General features: G+C 42.6%; 1 protein-coding gene across 1 annotated transcript in view; it reads left to right on the top strand.

Moving 5' to 3' along the window:
* The window catches only part of LOC138581135 (fer-1-like protein 4), a 1598034-nt gene that overhangs the window by 162002 nt on the left and 1418866 nt on the right, over nt 1-17166 (top strand). Inside the window, exon 4 of the mRNA XM_069652231.1 lies at nt 6215-6314. Coding sequence (XP_069508332.1) covers nt 6215-6314 — 100 coding nt within the window. The remainder of the gene's footprint in view (nt 1-6214; nt 6315-17166) is intronic.

The following is a 17166-nucleotide window of genomic DNA, read 5'->3' as shown; positions in this document are numbered from 1 at the left end:
TCTATGTTGTAACAAAGCAATCTTGGCCTGATCCCTCTGCTACTGCATTAGCCCCTTACCCTATTACTTGCAGATTCTGAAGCTCCTTTAAAGTGTGAAAATGGCAGATGGTGTGCAATGAAAGACTCAATATCATAGCATAACAGGACATTGCAGAGTGTGGGGCAGTACCCTGGACGACACAAGCAACTTCAGTGGCTGGGAGCAACAGGGGAGAACATGCAATGTTGATTCTACCACAGTTAGTCCGCTATACTAGAAACGCGGGTGCACTGGCTGGCTGGTGAGACTGTCTGCCTGTCAAATGAAGTGATAACAGACTGGGGAAGAACCAGTGCAGAAATAATGCAATTCTATGTGACAGTATTTGAGCCACTAGCAGAGGAGCACCAGAGTACACCAATTTGTCGCTACACTTATTAAAATTGCCCTATTGTAATGGTGAAACATAATCACTGATAAGGACTCCAATTTTTGCAGTTGAAGTCAGGGTGAGATTGCATTATTTGCCCAGGATCACACGCTTATGCTAAACAGCGAAGTAGGGATTTTAACCCACTCTACAATTTAGGCACGATCACCTTCTTCCACGGTTTACTTGGAAGAAATAATAAAGTTTTGGGAGTCGAGGCCTACAATAATACTGTCTTATAGAGTTTGCTTGCAATATACACAAATTGCATAATCAAGCATCATGACAACATGCCAGGTCAAGCGACATTCTAGAATCCTCAAAATGACAAACATTAAGGTGTGGAGGTTCTTACCCATTGCCCTGTCCCCTTTTCTTTATAGTGAACCATGCTGAATGCCATCCACTTTTTAGTGCTGTAATAAAAGGTGTTTGAGGGCTGTGCAAAATAGAAAAACCAAAACCAAAGATGGTGCAATTTGCAGGAGTCCATCTTCTGCCATCCGCTTCTTTTTCACAGACCTCCCGAATTTTTGACTTTAAAAACAGCATTCCCACACCTAAATCCCACAAAATATCACATCAATGCATGAAGGGCTGGCACTTGCAGATATTTTGGGTTGCATGCTTTTGTTTTGCGGAATCCCGTTTTACAATGACAAAGGAGAAAGCGACATACATGGCGAATTTCATCCACTGAATACATAACGACAGAGACATTTCAGTATCAAGAGTCAGCCCTAAGGCTGTCGAGTAATGTTGCCGATGGCCTACAGGCAGAAGGTAAATGTGGGTCTGCTGAGGGCTATGTGAGGCTAAATCTGTAGCTGGTGTGTATTGGATGAAGGTTCGAATTGGAGTGTGAGGAGTGTGAGGACAGTGAGGAATAAGGATGCTGTCCTGTTGCTATGGTGAGTGTGGCGAAAATTGGTATGGTCGAAAATACACTACCAGTGTGTCTTTTTATTTCAATTTTAAAATGATATACTTTGAGATTGTCCGAGTCGAGCACTTCAAGAAGCAATCATTGGTTTGTCATGAAAATACATGGCGATGCAACATCCTGCAACGGTAAGTGAAAAAGACCACTATAATAAGGATTTCACTTTTGAATTGTTTCCTGGAAACCCAGGATCGCGCTACACTAACTTCAAACATGGAAGAGCTTGAAAACATGCGCTCCCTCTTTGCCGAAAACAGACGAGCAGTTATTACCACAGGCTAAAAGAAAAATGATGGTGGCTATTGAATGCCACTTCTTGGCTGCTGTGACTCCCGATTCTGTTCATCCACCTGCACTATGGGGTGTCCATGGTCCAGGGGTCTATTTGCTGCATGGCCTAATGTTGTTTGCACTGCACACGGAGCCCAAAGGACTTCTATGGCGAGCAGTCTCATTGCCCTGTACTTTCATCGAAGTCATAAAATGAGAGCAGCTCAATTCAGGGTCAAGTGGGTGTCACAACTCGCTGCCTAAAGACGCAGCAATGCCCGCGGCAACAAAAAAAAACATTCAGACTGAACTGGGCATGTCCATGCACAGTTCAACGCGAAAAAAACATATTTTTTTTGCTTGCTTTTTCACAGGGTGGCCTGTGGGGGGGCCAGCATATTTATAAGGCTGGCCATGGCCCCCCCGGCCACCCCTTGGAGGCGCCCCTGCTGCTGAAATCTCTGTTCTCCCCTCGATTTGCAGTGCTTCTCCAGTGAGTCGTTTGTTTGATTGCTTGGCTTCTGTTGCCTTTTCTGCTGTTGGCCTCACTTCAAATTACCCGGTGATCGCACTGGAGCAAGGTGAAGCTCACAGTGTTGTAGTTGGGTATAATGATTTCCGCAAATTGTTTCTTCCAGCTGTTGGAATCGCCACAGAGCCTAAACAAAGCTCTTGGTGGCATACTCGGCCAATGTTACGATCGTCTCCTTCCAAAAGTTCCCCGCACGTAGTACCGGAGCAAGGTGAAGCTGAAGGTGCTTTAGCTGTGCAGAATGCCGCGGTGTAAACGATTCTTCCAGTGAGTAGAATTTCCCCAGAGCCAGGCAAAGCTCACGGCGATGGAAACAGGCCAATGTTTCAAGAAACCAAGGGTTGTGTTTCTTGCTGCCCAGACAGCCCCTTATATCTTGGCAGATTAGCCCTAGGCACTGCATGTGTGTGGGGATGGCTTTCCGTGCCCCCGGCTAGCTGGCAGGCACCGACAGCAGCTAGCACCTCATGGTGATCATTGTAGGTCACCTGCTGTTACTTCCTGCCTCCCTGATCTTTTGTGTGGGTGTGGCACATGCTAATGTGCTTTGGCACCCTGCTATGGCCCTCATCCTGCCTGTCTCTTCGCAGCTGGGTGAGAGGGGGGGTTATGGGGCTGACCATGTGTCGGCAGCTTGTGTTCTGCCCATACCCCTGTGAACCCCTTACCCCTCAGGTCACTTGTCTGCGATTTCGAGCTGCGGGGTGCCCCCTCCGCAGCCCTGCCTACAACTGTGTTCATTTGTTTGTGATGCAATGGTTTCTAATGCTTTATTTATTCAGACTCTTATTTTTACCAAAATATAATGTTCACATGGATCCACTGGCATGCACATAGCATAGTAACAAGACTTGCTCATATTCCATCAAGCTGCCTGAATTGGGCATCATGGGTCTTTGAAGGTATTATTTTAGGTTCTGGCTTTCGGTCTGTTATGGGAGCGCACGAGGTGCCCTCTAATGCATTATTTTTGGAATTCTTTATAGTGAGGATTTGCAAAGACAATACAAATGCAATAATACTTCATGGAGAATATTCAAGCATTAGATAATATAAATGGATGTGCATTAAAGATTCACACACGACGTAATAATATCTAGTTAAACCACTTAAAAAGGCCAACGTGGTGCATCTGTGACTTTGTCTTCATTTTAAAAACGAATTGCTGAAAGCCAAATTTGTAAAGTGCCTTCGCGAAGGGGCGCTATCAATACAAATAAACACTAATACAATACAACAATTAATGTTCACGTGTAGATCGGCACATCTTTGACTGCCTCCCAACTCCTTGGCAGAGGAGAACTGGTAGGCAACCAAAGTGACCGATCGAAGATGGCCGCTGGTGAGGTCTGCAGTGTCTCTGGACTCCTCCAAACCTGTTGCCAATTGCCAAGGATTGTCATTTGCTGTGTACTAAATTGCCATCTTGCCAAGGATTCCCAACAACTGGCCACGTGTGTTCCCCATTCTAAGGCTTACCACCAAATGTCCAGTTACTTACTCCAGTGGCAAAGCATTCCATCAAATGCCTGGAAAACTGCTCCATCTCCTAGGACTTCCACTAAATGCACAGGAACGTGCCCCATTGCCATCGCCCTACTCCACATTCAGTTGATCAGAATGAGAATGCAGCACAGCTGAATTCTTCTCACCCACATTGAAGAATAGCCAGCCGTGGAGAAAAGTGCATGCAGTGTTAATGGAAACCTCCACCCCTGCCGCGCCCTGCACCCACTGACTTTCCTGCATAAAGCAGGGATGCAAGGGTGCAGTAACACTCCAATGCACCTTTCTACCGCTTCCGTTATTTCTGTTTCTACCGTTGCCATTGATAACTGAAGCTGGGAAGAACCCGTGACAAGTGCAGCACATGTAAGACAGCAGGAGAGCTCCTGCTTTGGCAACAGGAACAGTGAAACCATGAGAGCTACTTGGGACCTCCCAGACTAGGCGTCTTATAAGGACTAAAGCACAGGGTACAAGTAATCTTTGCTTCGCTCCCCTGTGGCAAACAAAATCTAAGAGGCTGTTCCTTTCCTCACATCAGGCCCAATTTGGATGTTGGCAGTGGGAGAAAACAAACCTATTGCAGCACCCAACGATCATGTAGTGAGAGATGCTTTCTGATGTCTTCTGATTTCATGAAATCATGGAAAGAGAAGAAAGGCGTCAGACCTGCCTTTGAGCTCCAGAGAGACATGGATGTGGCTGCTGCAGAGAAGCACACAAAAGAACAATGTGTGGCTTGTCTGATTTATAGTATAGTGCTTATTCATGTATTTGCCTCATAAAGGAGCCAAAACCAAAATCGAATCAGAAATTGTGATGGGGCATAAACCACTGCCTCATTTCTTGTTGATCGCATGAAGAACAAATCCTTGTGGTTCACTGTATGAACTTTCAAAGAGGAGTGTTGGGACAGGCTACTCTTGTATAATTGACACAAAAACAGCAATGGTACTGAAAACCCCCATATGTCTATTGCCGTACAGGTTCAATAATAGCTGGAGGGAGGAGGGACAAGACACATGCAACTCCCCTATTTAGTTTTGGCTCATGACGTACCTCCTAGTGAGTCAAAAATATTGGTATGGAATGTCTAGCCAGAGGGAGAACAATGCGGTAGAAAAAAAAGTCTGTAAGTATCCTTGGGTACAATAGTTTGGGCTCATTATGGCACTTCCGCAATACCATTAGTATTGACCCACAAGTGTCACCTAGTGATGTTGCATAGCTTTGACTAATGGGTGACACTTTAGTCCACCATCATTTAGGTGTATAACAAGGCAACTAATTGGCAGTCTTAGGTGTGAGTTCTAGAGATACATGTGTCATGCTGCAGAGAAGCACACAAAAAACAATGTATGTCCTGTCCAATTCACACTATAGCCCATATCAATGCCTTTGCCTCACAAAGGAGCCAAAGCCAACACCTAATCAGAAACTGTGATGTGACATAAACTCCTATCCAATTTCTGGCTGATCGCTTGAGGAAGAAAGCCTTGTGGTTCACTGTACAAACATAAACAGAAGTGTTGGGGCAGGCTACTCTTGTTGTATCATTGGCGCATCTGCAGAAATGGTGCTGAAAACCCCCATACGTCTATGCTATACAGGTTCAATAATAGGCTGAAGGAGGAGGGGGCAGAACACACGGCAATCCTCTTTTTAGTTTTGGCTTATAACACACCTCCTAGTGAGTTACATATATTGGTATGGAATGTGGAGTCAGGGGGATAACAATGTGGTCTAAGATCAAGTCGGTTTTATAGTTTGATAGTTTGGGCTCATTATGACACTTCTGCAACACCCTAAGTACCACCCCATAAGTGGAACCTAGTGATGCTACATGGTTTTGTCTCATGTGTGACACTTTAGTCCACCATTGTTTAAGCAGATAACAGGCAACACAATCTTAGCTTATATGTTGCCCTTCAGCACCACCATTAGTTTTTGTTCATATGTGACTCTTTAGTGCCACCTTCTGATGTTATAGCACCAGGAGGTGCTTTGGTTCCTGGGTGGTGCTTTATTGCCAGAGAGAGGCAAGGATACTGTTACAGAAGAGTTACGTTATGTTGCATGCAACAGACAGTTCACGCTGAAAGGCATCAGCAGTGGAGCGGCAGGTGAGTTAAGGAGGTAGGGACTATCAGGGCAGTGTGGGGATGCCACTTGCTCCTTTATTCATGCAGGCTAGCTCCCCAGCCCCTTTGTTTGGGACCAAGGAGAAGGCCTGTGTCATGCGAGGAGTTCCTTTTACCAGAACCATAACTAACTGCTCAAAGTTTGATTATGTAGAGGCTTAGCTTCAGCAATCAGTTGCATAGTTATCTGTGTTCAAAGCTGTGATTGGCACTGTTGTGTATTATTGGCCTAAGAATTTGGATAGGAGAGGCTTGTCAAGAGTGGTGGCCCACTGCATTATTAACAGAACGGCAATCATCTATATATGTAGAACGTTACAAATTGGCCTCCTTCCAAATAGCTGAAATCTCCATTCCTGAGACCCTCCGAGACAGATCTAATGCTTTTTGTTTCTCAATTTTTTTTAAAGATTGTTGGGCACCTTGGTCATCAGCCTTCAACACATCACAACCGCTGGACGACTGATCCTGACAGAAGCTCTGGTTGACAAAAATCACAGTTTAACTGGGGTGAGTCATGCATGTGATTGTAAGTAGCTCATTCAGAATCCTTGTGTTAACTTCTGATGAATATGAATATACCTAGAATAGGTGTGCATGGAAGTATATGGAGGTAAATAACGTTCCTTAAGAACACCCATTTCTGAAAACAGTCGTATATACCACACAGCATTTCCGTGCATGATGAACAGCATTGCTTGACTGTATCGATTCCACCTGGTTTTTGTAGGTGAAATAACTTGCCGATAAAACTATACGGAGTGCAGCATTTCTGCTTGCATGACAATTCGATGTAGACTGTAGACAGAGATGCAGGTGGGCTTGATTCGCAGAGTGTATGACAGATGTTCTGTCCCTCAGCTCGGTGCATCAAATTCATGATCATGGCATCATTTGTAATTTACTTTCAGAGAGATGGTGCCAGCCGCCCGCATTAAGATGACCCGCAGCATGCTTTTATGTTTCTTGATGTAGAAATGCAATTCACACCTGTATGCATTTCTGTACAGGGCTAACAATTACCAGATTGCAAAGAATTCTCAGGAATCTATAGAGGAGTTACTGACTCCATGCTTCATTATAAATATTGTAAATGTTCTCACATTGTGTGTGCCTTTTTTTTACAACACGATCGAAAGATTTAGAAAGGTTGTCTGGTTTTAACTCAGAGTTTACCTACACTGATGGAAAGTAATGACTTGAAATGAAACATCTATGCTGTTGGAAACGTTACATCCATCATACTTTTATGTTACGCAGTGTTGCGTTTATAGAGTGCTTACCACTAGCACGCCTTTCAAGCGCTTTGACAGTCCTGGTACATCATTGTAAAGAGATTGACATAGACTTGTATCACATAATCAAGTATGACATTGAATAAGTGAGTTGAAATATCACAGATGGCTATACAAATTACAAATCAGTAATTAGTCCTTTATCCTGTTCCAGGTCAGTGTGTTACTGATATTTGGGATATGAGTGTAGGATTCTCAACAGCAACACAGAAGAGACCCAAGGAATTCCTCCTAGTGCCTCTGAGAACGGGCACCACAAGATGTCAACTCTGGGATAGTGAACCTCTCTGGTGTCCCTCAGATTTCTTTGGCAGTAGTTCCCATAAGAAACCTGTATTTCGCAGAAAAGTCCCCAGACAGGGTGACAACTGTGTGCACTCTATTATGATGAAATGTGTTCAGGGATGAACAGAATATCTGCCCGGGAATTTCAAAGACTGCCCTGCTACGAATTAGCTCATCCAGCAGACATGGATGTATACATTATTTTCACTGTCAGGTTCTTTCAGCTAAAAGGTGGCCACAGTTCCAAGCACTCCCCCTTTCTTGTCGCTGCTGCCGGTACTACCACTAGGTGTGCCATGATGCATAACTGCCACTTGAATATTACTGCTGACGGCTGCCAGTGCTATAAGTGAAGTAGTGGAAGGCAGAAGCACATCAACTGCCCTTTGATCATGGGCAGCATCAGTATTCCTGTCAGTTAATCAGTCAATAATTGTTGTTTATTTCTGAAGAGATTTCCTTAAAAACACACAATATACAGTTTACAAACATTACATAAAATTACCCATGTGTAATTTCAGCATCAGGTAACAATCTTTCCCTAAGATTCATGGCAAGCCTCAAGTATAAAAGTGAAGCCCATGCAACGTCCTGGGTTTTTTGCCAATAAGATAAAATACATTGCAGGTATGCACTGAGTAAAATTATAATTACGGGGGAGGGATATTAACCTACGGATGCAAATGCTTTCATAGGCCTTACGAAAAAACAAGGACTGGAACAAATCTTCCTAGGTACACATACATCACTAATAGTCGAGCTAAGTGGTGGCCATTTCGAAGTACATTGAACTGTGCTCTTTTATTATTAAGCCATCCTTTGAGAAATGTGAGTAGCCCTGGTAATTTTGCATCAGGCTGCTGGGTATAGTTGGATCTAAATGATTAGCTGGTTTACATAGTTCATTTGTTTCCCCTTGCTATAGAGATTGTCTTAACCAGCACTTTCCTATACAGTGTGGCAGCCCCAGTTTTAAGGCTGGAAAGATTGCACAAAATACTACCGTCATTTATCGTGCATGAACGCTATTTAATATGGCTGACCCATGGTATAGACAAGGGGCCATTTTCGGAGGCCATGATATGATGTAAAAGTGGTCTTATTATTACCCCAAACTATAAACCATAGGAGCATAGGCTCGAGAGTAGGTTCGTCCTTCAGGAAAGGTAAACCCAACTCTGTATGAGCATCAAAATTAGCTGCTGAGGTTGGCAATATCCGGAGTTCTTTAATTAATGTATTCTCCTACACCTGTAATGCGTCTAAACAGGTCTATCCCTAGATCTCTATGCCATATCTTGCGGTTTCCTTGGTGGTTTTAGACGTACATACCCTGAGCAGCAACTCTAACGGTCGCATTTATAGGCTCTTGCAAAGCGAAAGTCTGTCAATCGGCTTTGTTATATTGCTCAATTGCTTAAGGTAGGTATTATTTCCGGAAAAAGATTACGCAATAGCTATACCCGGGCAATTATAGGACTTTGTCAATTCCAATAGTTTTGTCCTTAATGAAAACAGATGGAATGATAGCTTGCCTACACAATGATTGTTCTGACATATCATTGCTACTGACTTTGAAACATTTATTTCCAGATCAAGATATTTCATGAAATCTGAATACCTGTCGAGCAACAACTGTAATGCATGAGGTGTTCTTGCAATCAAAACTTTGTCATCGGCGCAGGCCAAAATTGGGTTTGAGAGTTTGCCAACGTATGATACATCTTCCTTTCTCTCGATTAATTTTTCCATAAATGTGTTGGCTTTTAGACAGAACAAAATTGGCACCGGTACACAGCCCTGATGGACTCTGATTGGAAACCAGGAAGTGCAGTGGCCATCCTCACCAAGCACACACAAGGACTAATGAGCAAGTACAATTGTATTCTCTAAGCCACAGATTTTACATCCATAAAAGCCAAATACATACTCTCCTTCAGCCATAGAGTTGGCAACAATAAGGTAGCGATTCAGCAGCTGATCATTAGTCCCTCCCAGCTGAACATTGGATAAAATGTTTGTACTCTTCATCCATAATTGGAGTCTAGCTAATAAAATGCTGCCGAATATTTTGAAATGGGAATTCAAGAGAGAGACTGCTCTATATGAGAAGGACGAACCTCTACACCGTTTTTGTATAATTTGGAATAACTTTAATTTATTTATTTGTATGTATACCTTTGGTGGATTTAGAAGGGTATTTCTGTCATTGCTGCAGGAATGTTGCCTTCTCAGTTTGAAAGTCACTGCCTGCTGTTTGCCAGTCAGTCAGAATAGATTTATTTCGAATATTATTTAAAAAAAACGGACATATTACATAGTAATATGCATAAAAACACAGATGCATATAATCCTTAAAACTATACTGTACAAAATCAGCCTCATTTGCGTAGAGCATAAGATAATTAAAACAATAAAATATCATAAAATAACATAACAGTTTGCATGTTCTGTGATCATTTTGTACCTCATATAACCACAACCTAATTAATTTACTGCATAACTATTAGTGAAGAACCTAAATATTGGTAATTTGCAAATACTTGTTTCTTCTTGGCCAAGTCCTTTTAAATAAAATTGCTACTGAGAATACAGTACTTTTATATTGTGCAATTCTGCAACTTACCCTTGCTGTAGATACGTTTCCCACCCCAAGAGACCTTAAAACACATTTTAACCAAACAGTTAGTATGGACATATACAAAGGGCAAACCAAAAGAAAATAAACAGTATCCTCCTTAATCATTTTACAAAAAAAAACACTGATCACTTAATGCAGATGCCCAATTAGCTGTAAATGCCTCCCAATCCAGGGTTGCAATCCTGAACCTTTATCTACAGGCTCTTTACATAAGGTGGTTATAACTCATTGAGATAAGCTTCAGGTCCCCAATAAGACTTGATTAAAACATACTTGCTGGCTAAGGTACTTTTTATACTGACACTTAAGCTACCAATTACCATACTTTCCTCAAAAGTGGATATTAGTTTTATTTTACCATTGATCTTATTCGGAACATCCCACACATAGTTCAGGCTGAGTGTTCTGGTCATGGCTTTATTTTTTGTTTTGTATATTTTGTATTAACGCTTATGAACCAGCGTACCCAACACTAGGCCCTTTAAGACAGGGTAGCAATACTTTGAGCTGGTTGGGGATGCAGAATATACTCCAACATCAACAATCAGACTGTTTTATTTTCAATTATCGAAAACGGTGAGTATATCGAACATCAACGAACATCCTCTCGATCTTCTCACTCAATGTGTTTCATAAAAAATACAGTTTATATAGCAAAACCTCATCATCATTTACGTGGCAAACTACCAAAACCTACTTGAGAAAGTGATAGGCTTAAAGGGAACATCTAGGTAAACGTTCCATACTTGTCAGGGAAAGTCTCTAACATCAGGTGGGGCAACTAAGCCCTCCTCTAGTGCAAGTCATTATGAACGGCATCAAATACACAACGTCCTATTGGTTACATAAACTATCAGGCTCTCTATTACGTGGCCCTCTATAATTGGTTTGCACCCGTGTACCCCTCTGTAATATTCCATACACGCTAGCAGCACGCAGGCTAGCACCCAGGTGCTGTCATGACCATAGCTTCCCACCTAATTAGCCTGCCATCTATCATCACTCTTGCCGTATAGGATAGGGAGTATAGGCATACTTTGCCTCTTGGTTTCGATACAGCTCAACTCAGTATCTATTTTCATCCAACCATCTGACTGGAGACCATGTTTCTGAGCTTTTCTGTATTTAAAGTAGTATTAAATTATGAACCTCTGATGTCTTCAATGTTCTTGCTCCTCACCTCAGACAGAAGTTTGTTCTTTTCACACGTTTTGTAACTATTGAATGAACATCCAGGCTCACGGTGGCCTTGACTTCCTGGTGCTGGGCCAGCCAAGCCTTTCTTGAATTCACTTCCCTCATTAAGTCGTTTTCCAACTGTGCCACACTGAAAAAGCCTTTCTATTCAAGGCTCCAGACTCTGCTAAAGTGTGTTGTGGAACATCCATAGTCTATACATTTGTATGCATATAAGATGGCGCATCGCCGCAATCTATTCACTTCATAGCCAGCCTTAAGAATAAGTTTCCCTACTTTCATTTACTGCATCTGTACAATTGTAAAATTACTTTGCATTTTCTTCATCGTTTCTGTAGCATGAGCATCTTCATCTCGGACTCGAAATGTTGTTCATCTTTATCACTTTGTCTTCAGATCTCATAGAATGTTTACATTCTTCAGCCTCTTTCCTCTGTTCTGGATGCGTCAGTACTTCTTTACATCACGTCACCAATCTCCTTTCTCGTTCATTTTCATACATGGTTTCCTTAATGGGTACCTTACTCCCATGATTCTTTGCAGTATAGTCATTCTTACAGGTACTGCACGTGTTGCACACCGTGGTTCCCAGCATATAGGCAGCATGGGGGCAGACCTTTGAGTGGGGGTACTTGGCTCCACCTCTACTCACCCGCCCCCCAGGGCGATTCATCGACCACTCTCTCACTCTTCACATCTAGACATCCTTGTCTGAAAAAATGCTTCTTTGGGATCCATATCTTTCAGTCATCCTACTGACTTCACATGCTCATCTTTATTCCAGGACATAAGCATGCATTGTCCATTTGGACTGCAATAGATCAATTTCCCCACATACTTCTTGTGGTTCTTCAAATACAGGAACTTCGTTCCCTCAGGTACATGGATACTGGCCTTCACGTAGTCTCTGATCTCTTCATCTGCCAGTTCCTTAGATTTGAGTCCTAATTCAACATCGATCATGATCCTCATTCCCACAGTTTTCTTTGCAGTCTCCTTGCATTGTGAGATTATTATTCTGATCACACAAAATCCAAGCAAAACCATCACTATCAGGCCTCCAAGGAACTTGAACTTGTCTGCCATCCATTGTGGAACCCATGAGAAGATTGATCCAAACCAACTGTCTTCAGCAATGTCTTCCACTTCATCCATCTTCTGGACGTGTCATTTCATCAGCAGCATTAGAGCCACTGTCAAGGTGCCATTCTCGACATCATGAGATGGTATGAATGTGCAACATGATTCTCCGATTTCGGCACAAACACCTACATCCATAGCTGTGATCATGTCCATGACATATCTATTCTGAGGAGTCATCAGTCGTATGGCTCTCAGCTGTTCCTTGATAGCATTGAATCCTTTTATGGTAGTGTTAATTGTCTGTAACAATTCCCACCTGGTTATCTCTAACCACTTGGTATTTACTGCTGTCTGGATGCTGGGCATGAAGATTATCGTGAATATCGATGAAGTCTGACTGATCAATCTGTGTTCATATGGAATTGAATCAAAATCTTCTATTGATTTGGCTGAGAAATAGTTCTCTCCCATCATTCGGTTCAGTAACTCAGCAGATCTCTTCTTCCTCAGGTGAGCATCTGCTTTTGGAAATTCACCAATGTTCAAGTCACTTTTTGGAATCACCAACGCTGGAACATGGACTATCACTATAGAACACCGTCCTACCCAATCTCTGGGCAGCTTCATGTAAGCTCTAGATCCACAGGCCCAGTAGTGATCCATTATCACTGCTGTTCCAATGTTCATTCCTGGTACATCAAAGGCTCAACCACAATTTTGATTCTCGCCAACCTTTCTTGTGCCATTGTTTCTGAAACACAATTTTGCATTGTCCAGATGCATTATCTGTAAAGGGCCTCCTTTATCTTCGACCCATGTCAGTAGTTTTGTAAGTTTTGGCCATAAAGGTTTGCATCCGTTTCCCACAATGTCAATGGTTGGTTTACGGTATTATTGCCCATGCTCTGCAGATAACCACACCTTCCAACCATCTGGAGAAGGTACTGATCCCCAGATCTGCATTTGGCCTCTTTCCTTCCATCTTGGAATTTCTTCTGCAGTTTTTCCTGGGCTTTCAAGTCTTCTGTTTATTTCCCATCTGATTCCAGCTCCTTTCACTCCAGGCTGTTCACATCTTATCACATGATTTCTTGTGTGTGCTCTTCCTCTTGTCTTTGTGTCTCGGGCATAATCATCTTCATCTGGAGCTGACTATTCTGTTGCCCATACCAAAGATGCTGTTCAGCCCATGAACTGACCCTTTGCTCAGCAGAGTGATATGTGAGATAGCCAGTGTGCTGTCTGAACATCTATTTCAACAGCCAAGAATATCTTAGAATTTCCCGTTCTATAAGGCAGGAGTGCACACACATAGCATTCCTCCTCTGAGGTTCTCTTTCCCTCCTCTTTCATGTACTGATACCATATGTTATTCCCCAAATGTGTTGTGCTATCTAGGTAGTCATTCAATTCATGATCATCCTCCCTTGAACTTCTCTTAGGTCTCTTTCTTGCCTCATAAGCTCTTATGATCATCTCATGGAGTATATCAGCATAGCCCCTTCTCACTGGAGGAATCATAGGGACACTTGTAAGTGAAATTGATGTCTTTACATGAGCTGCTGGTGTAGGAACAATAACATAGGGCCTTGGCTGTTGTATAATTGCTATATCTGTACCTTCATTCAGTATCGCAAGATATAGAGGAACTGCTACTCTCTTTGGACCAACATAATAAACAGTGTGTATCTTAAGAAACAGAAGAATAATTATAAATATAATACATGTATATATTATACACCAGTGCATCCAGCTCCAGCAACAGTGGCTTCTTGCACATCGCTGTGATCGCTCGTTGTTTGCCACATTGTTATTATTGCTATCAATATTTCCCATCTTGCCTGTGATTACTTTTAAGGAAGGAAAACATTACTTTAATCAGGCAAGTTTGTCAGATGCTCAGGTAGTAGACGAATCTGCTTGATTATCTCATTTATCAGCCAATTTATTGCAGGTTGATTCCTGGGATCGCTCAGAAATACACGAGTACGGGTCTGTCGTCCAACAAGATAAGTATTTTCTTGAAGCAGAAAATAAAGGATCATTCCAAGCAGTTTGTGAGCATCCTCGTCAGATAGGACCATCTGTACTTTCCGTACAATACTCAGGTAGCTGAAAGATCTGCTCGATGATAGCTGAGAGCAGCCTCCTCACAGTTGGACATTTTGTAGGATCTTGCAGAAGCAGGTGAATGTCACAGGTTCTCCCAACCAGTGCAGGATATTCACTAAGAATGAAGAGTAAAACAGCAAAAATTATCCGATAAGTGTTGCCATCAGACATCTCCATGGGTGCCTCCAAAGAGAAACGCTGTAAGAAAGGAATCAGGAAACTGCTTCCTCTTCCAGTAGTCGAAAAGGAACTTGATATTTGGCATTTTTCTTCTTCATGATCTCAATGCCTCACAGTCCAACGTTAGCAAACTCCTGTGGCTCAAGAACAATAGCTTTTTCATTCTGTGCTTAGCAGCTACAATGAGGGTCTTGGATGAACTACAGTCTAATGTCATCTTTATCTGTCTATTGGACAGTCTCTGCATCCTTCTTCCTCGTCATCGATCTAGGCTGCATGTGCTGAACTTCTTCTCTGTGGCTTGCTTCTGAATGGGGTGGGGGTGCGGTGGTCTCTCCAGCGTAGACATTTACATTCCCCAGGTGTATCCATGCGTGTCTCCCTAGTACCTCTACTGCCGATGGAGTAATGTCCTCCACTACGAAAGGGGCGTTAAATCTGGGCTCATGCCAATTTCGCATGAAATTTCTAATTAGAATTTTATCACCTGGAACTATTCTTGGGATCTGTAGTTCCTCAGGTCTGTTTGCTGTATGGTCTTCATCCGTACTCTGAGACCGACACCCTGTCCGTTTGACTTGATCTGAAATGACAGAGATACTTGTGGTCATACATGTTAAGTAAGCACGTAGCTCATTTCCTAACAATTCGGCTGTTGTCTGGGCATCACTTCTAGTCCTCGAGGGAGGAGTGAGAGGCGTTCTCATTCGCCTTGGTGATTCCTCAATGCATATAATTCAAGGGGCAGGCAATGCAGCCATCCCTTTTTCAATGTTAGCTTTAGTTTGGCTATCCTCTCTTTGAGCAGACAGTTGAGTGTCTCAGATATCCAGTTCGCTTGCAGGTGATAAGTTGAAGAAAACATGTGCTTAATCTCAATAATTAACGTATTTGCTCAAAAACCTCATTCACAAAATGTGGGCCATTATCTGATCTCAACACCTCACATATTCCCCTTCTAGGAAATACTTCTCGGACTGAAAACTTTGTAGTGCAACTGGTGTCACAGTGTGTGCATGGACCGGGCTCGATCCACCTAGAGAAGGGACACACCACCACTATCATATACCTATATCCATTACAGACCTGCACCATATCAACATAGTCGATATGTAAATGCTGAAAAGAACCATTTGGTCGAGGAATAACTCTTCTGTTCGCAAAGTGTGCCCAGCAGTAAACCTTTGACATATGATGCAATTTACTACATAAAAAGCAACGTGTTCTAACAGGTTCGGTATAAACCAATCCTCTGCAATGGTTGTTGCAAGGCTCTCCCTAGTGACATGCGCAGGGTAGTGTAGCTGTTCCAACACCACCCTTAATAAGGCTACAGGCATCACTGGTTTACCAGTGCTTTCCTGTCACCAAAGTGCCTCGGAAGGGGATAAAGAACACCTCCTCCGTGTCCACAGATCTTTTCCATCCTGTGGGGCTCCACCTTGAACTTCCATCAATTGTGTTTTCAACAAATGGTGAAAGCTTTCATTCACAATCATCATCATCACCACCATTCTTTCTTTCACATCAGGTTTATCAAAACTCATTAAATCAGGTAAATATGCAACTCTTTTTGCTTCTTCATCTGCGGCTTGGTTACAGCATGAAATAAAGTCAGCTCTCTTAGTGTGCACTGCGCACGTAACTACTGCAATGGCTACTGGGAGTTGTAGTGCTTTAATGATTCTTTCCAATAAGGTAGCGTGCTGCAGTGGAATGCTGTCTACTCGTAGGTAGCCCCTCCTTTTTCAACGTGCTAGCTCTACGTGTATTTTTGACATCACATAGGCGGAGTCACTGTACACTGTTACTTCCTGGTCTGCATGTTTCTCGAGCGCAAAAATAAGCGCCACTAATTCTGCAGCTTGAGCTGAAAAGTGAGACGTAGTCGTACACTTGTCATTACTTCAAATTCCCCATTAGCCCTATGTTTTACCACAGCAGCACCTGAATATCTTTGTCCATCAGTTAGATCGATCTTCGAAGAACCATCAATAAAGAGCATCTTCCCAGCTGCTAGAGCATTTTCCTTCACCCTCGAGATCTCATCATAAAATTCCTCATAATTTGAGCAGTTATGTACTTGCTCGTCCTCTGCCAGTGGTTCAGCTACAAACTTGGAAGGATTCACCATTTAACACCTGACATTTTTATCGCTGGATTCGATATAATCACCTCATAAGCAGAAGCTCTTTGAGATGTCAGCGTGCCTTTAGGTTTTTCCAAAACAGCAAGCATGTTCAACAAATAACATCATCGAACACCCTTTTGCTATGCTGGCAGATTTCTCAATAGTGAACGCGGCGGCTGCCAATAATTGTTCACAAGGGAAGTGACCCCTCATTACTGGGTCCAAAATCCCACTGTAATATGCTAGAGGCTTGTACCCCAACGTAGTTCTCTGTGTGAGCACCGGTCACATGACTGTTTCGTTTGTCTGCGAAAATAAAAAGAATTCCTCAGAATAATTGGGAAGCCCTAAAACTGGAGCTCTGCCAATTGCCTTTTTTAACTCATCAAACCCTTCCTCCATCTCCTCAGTCCATGCAACTTTTTCCTAATTCTGCTG

The sequence above is a fragment of the Ambystoma mexicanum genome, chromosome 3p (genome assembly GCF_040938575.1).
Source record: "Ambystoma mexicanum isolate Mex_15411 chromosome 3p, UKY_AmexF1_1, whole genome shotgun sequence".
Taxonomy (NCBI): domain Eukaryota; kingdom Metazoa; phylum Chordata; class Amphibia; order Caudata; family Ambystomatidae; genus Ambystoma; species Ambystoma mexicanum.
Note: the sequence above shows the minus strand (reverse complement) of the source record. Positions and strands in the feature narration are given on the sequence as shown.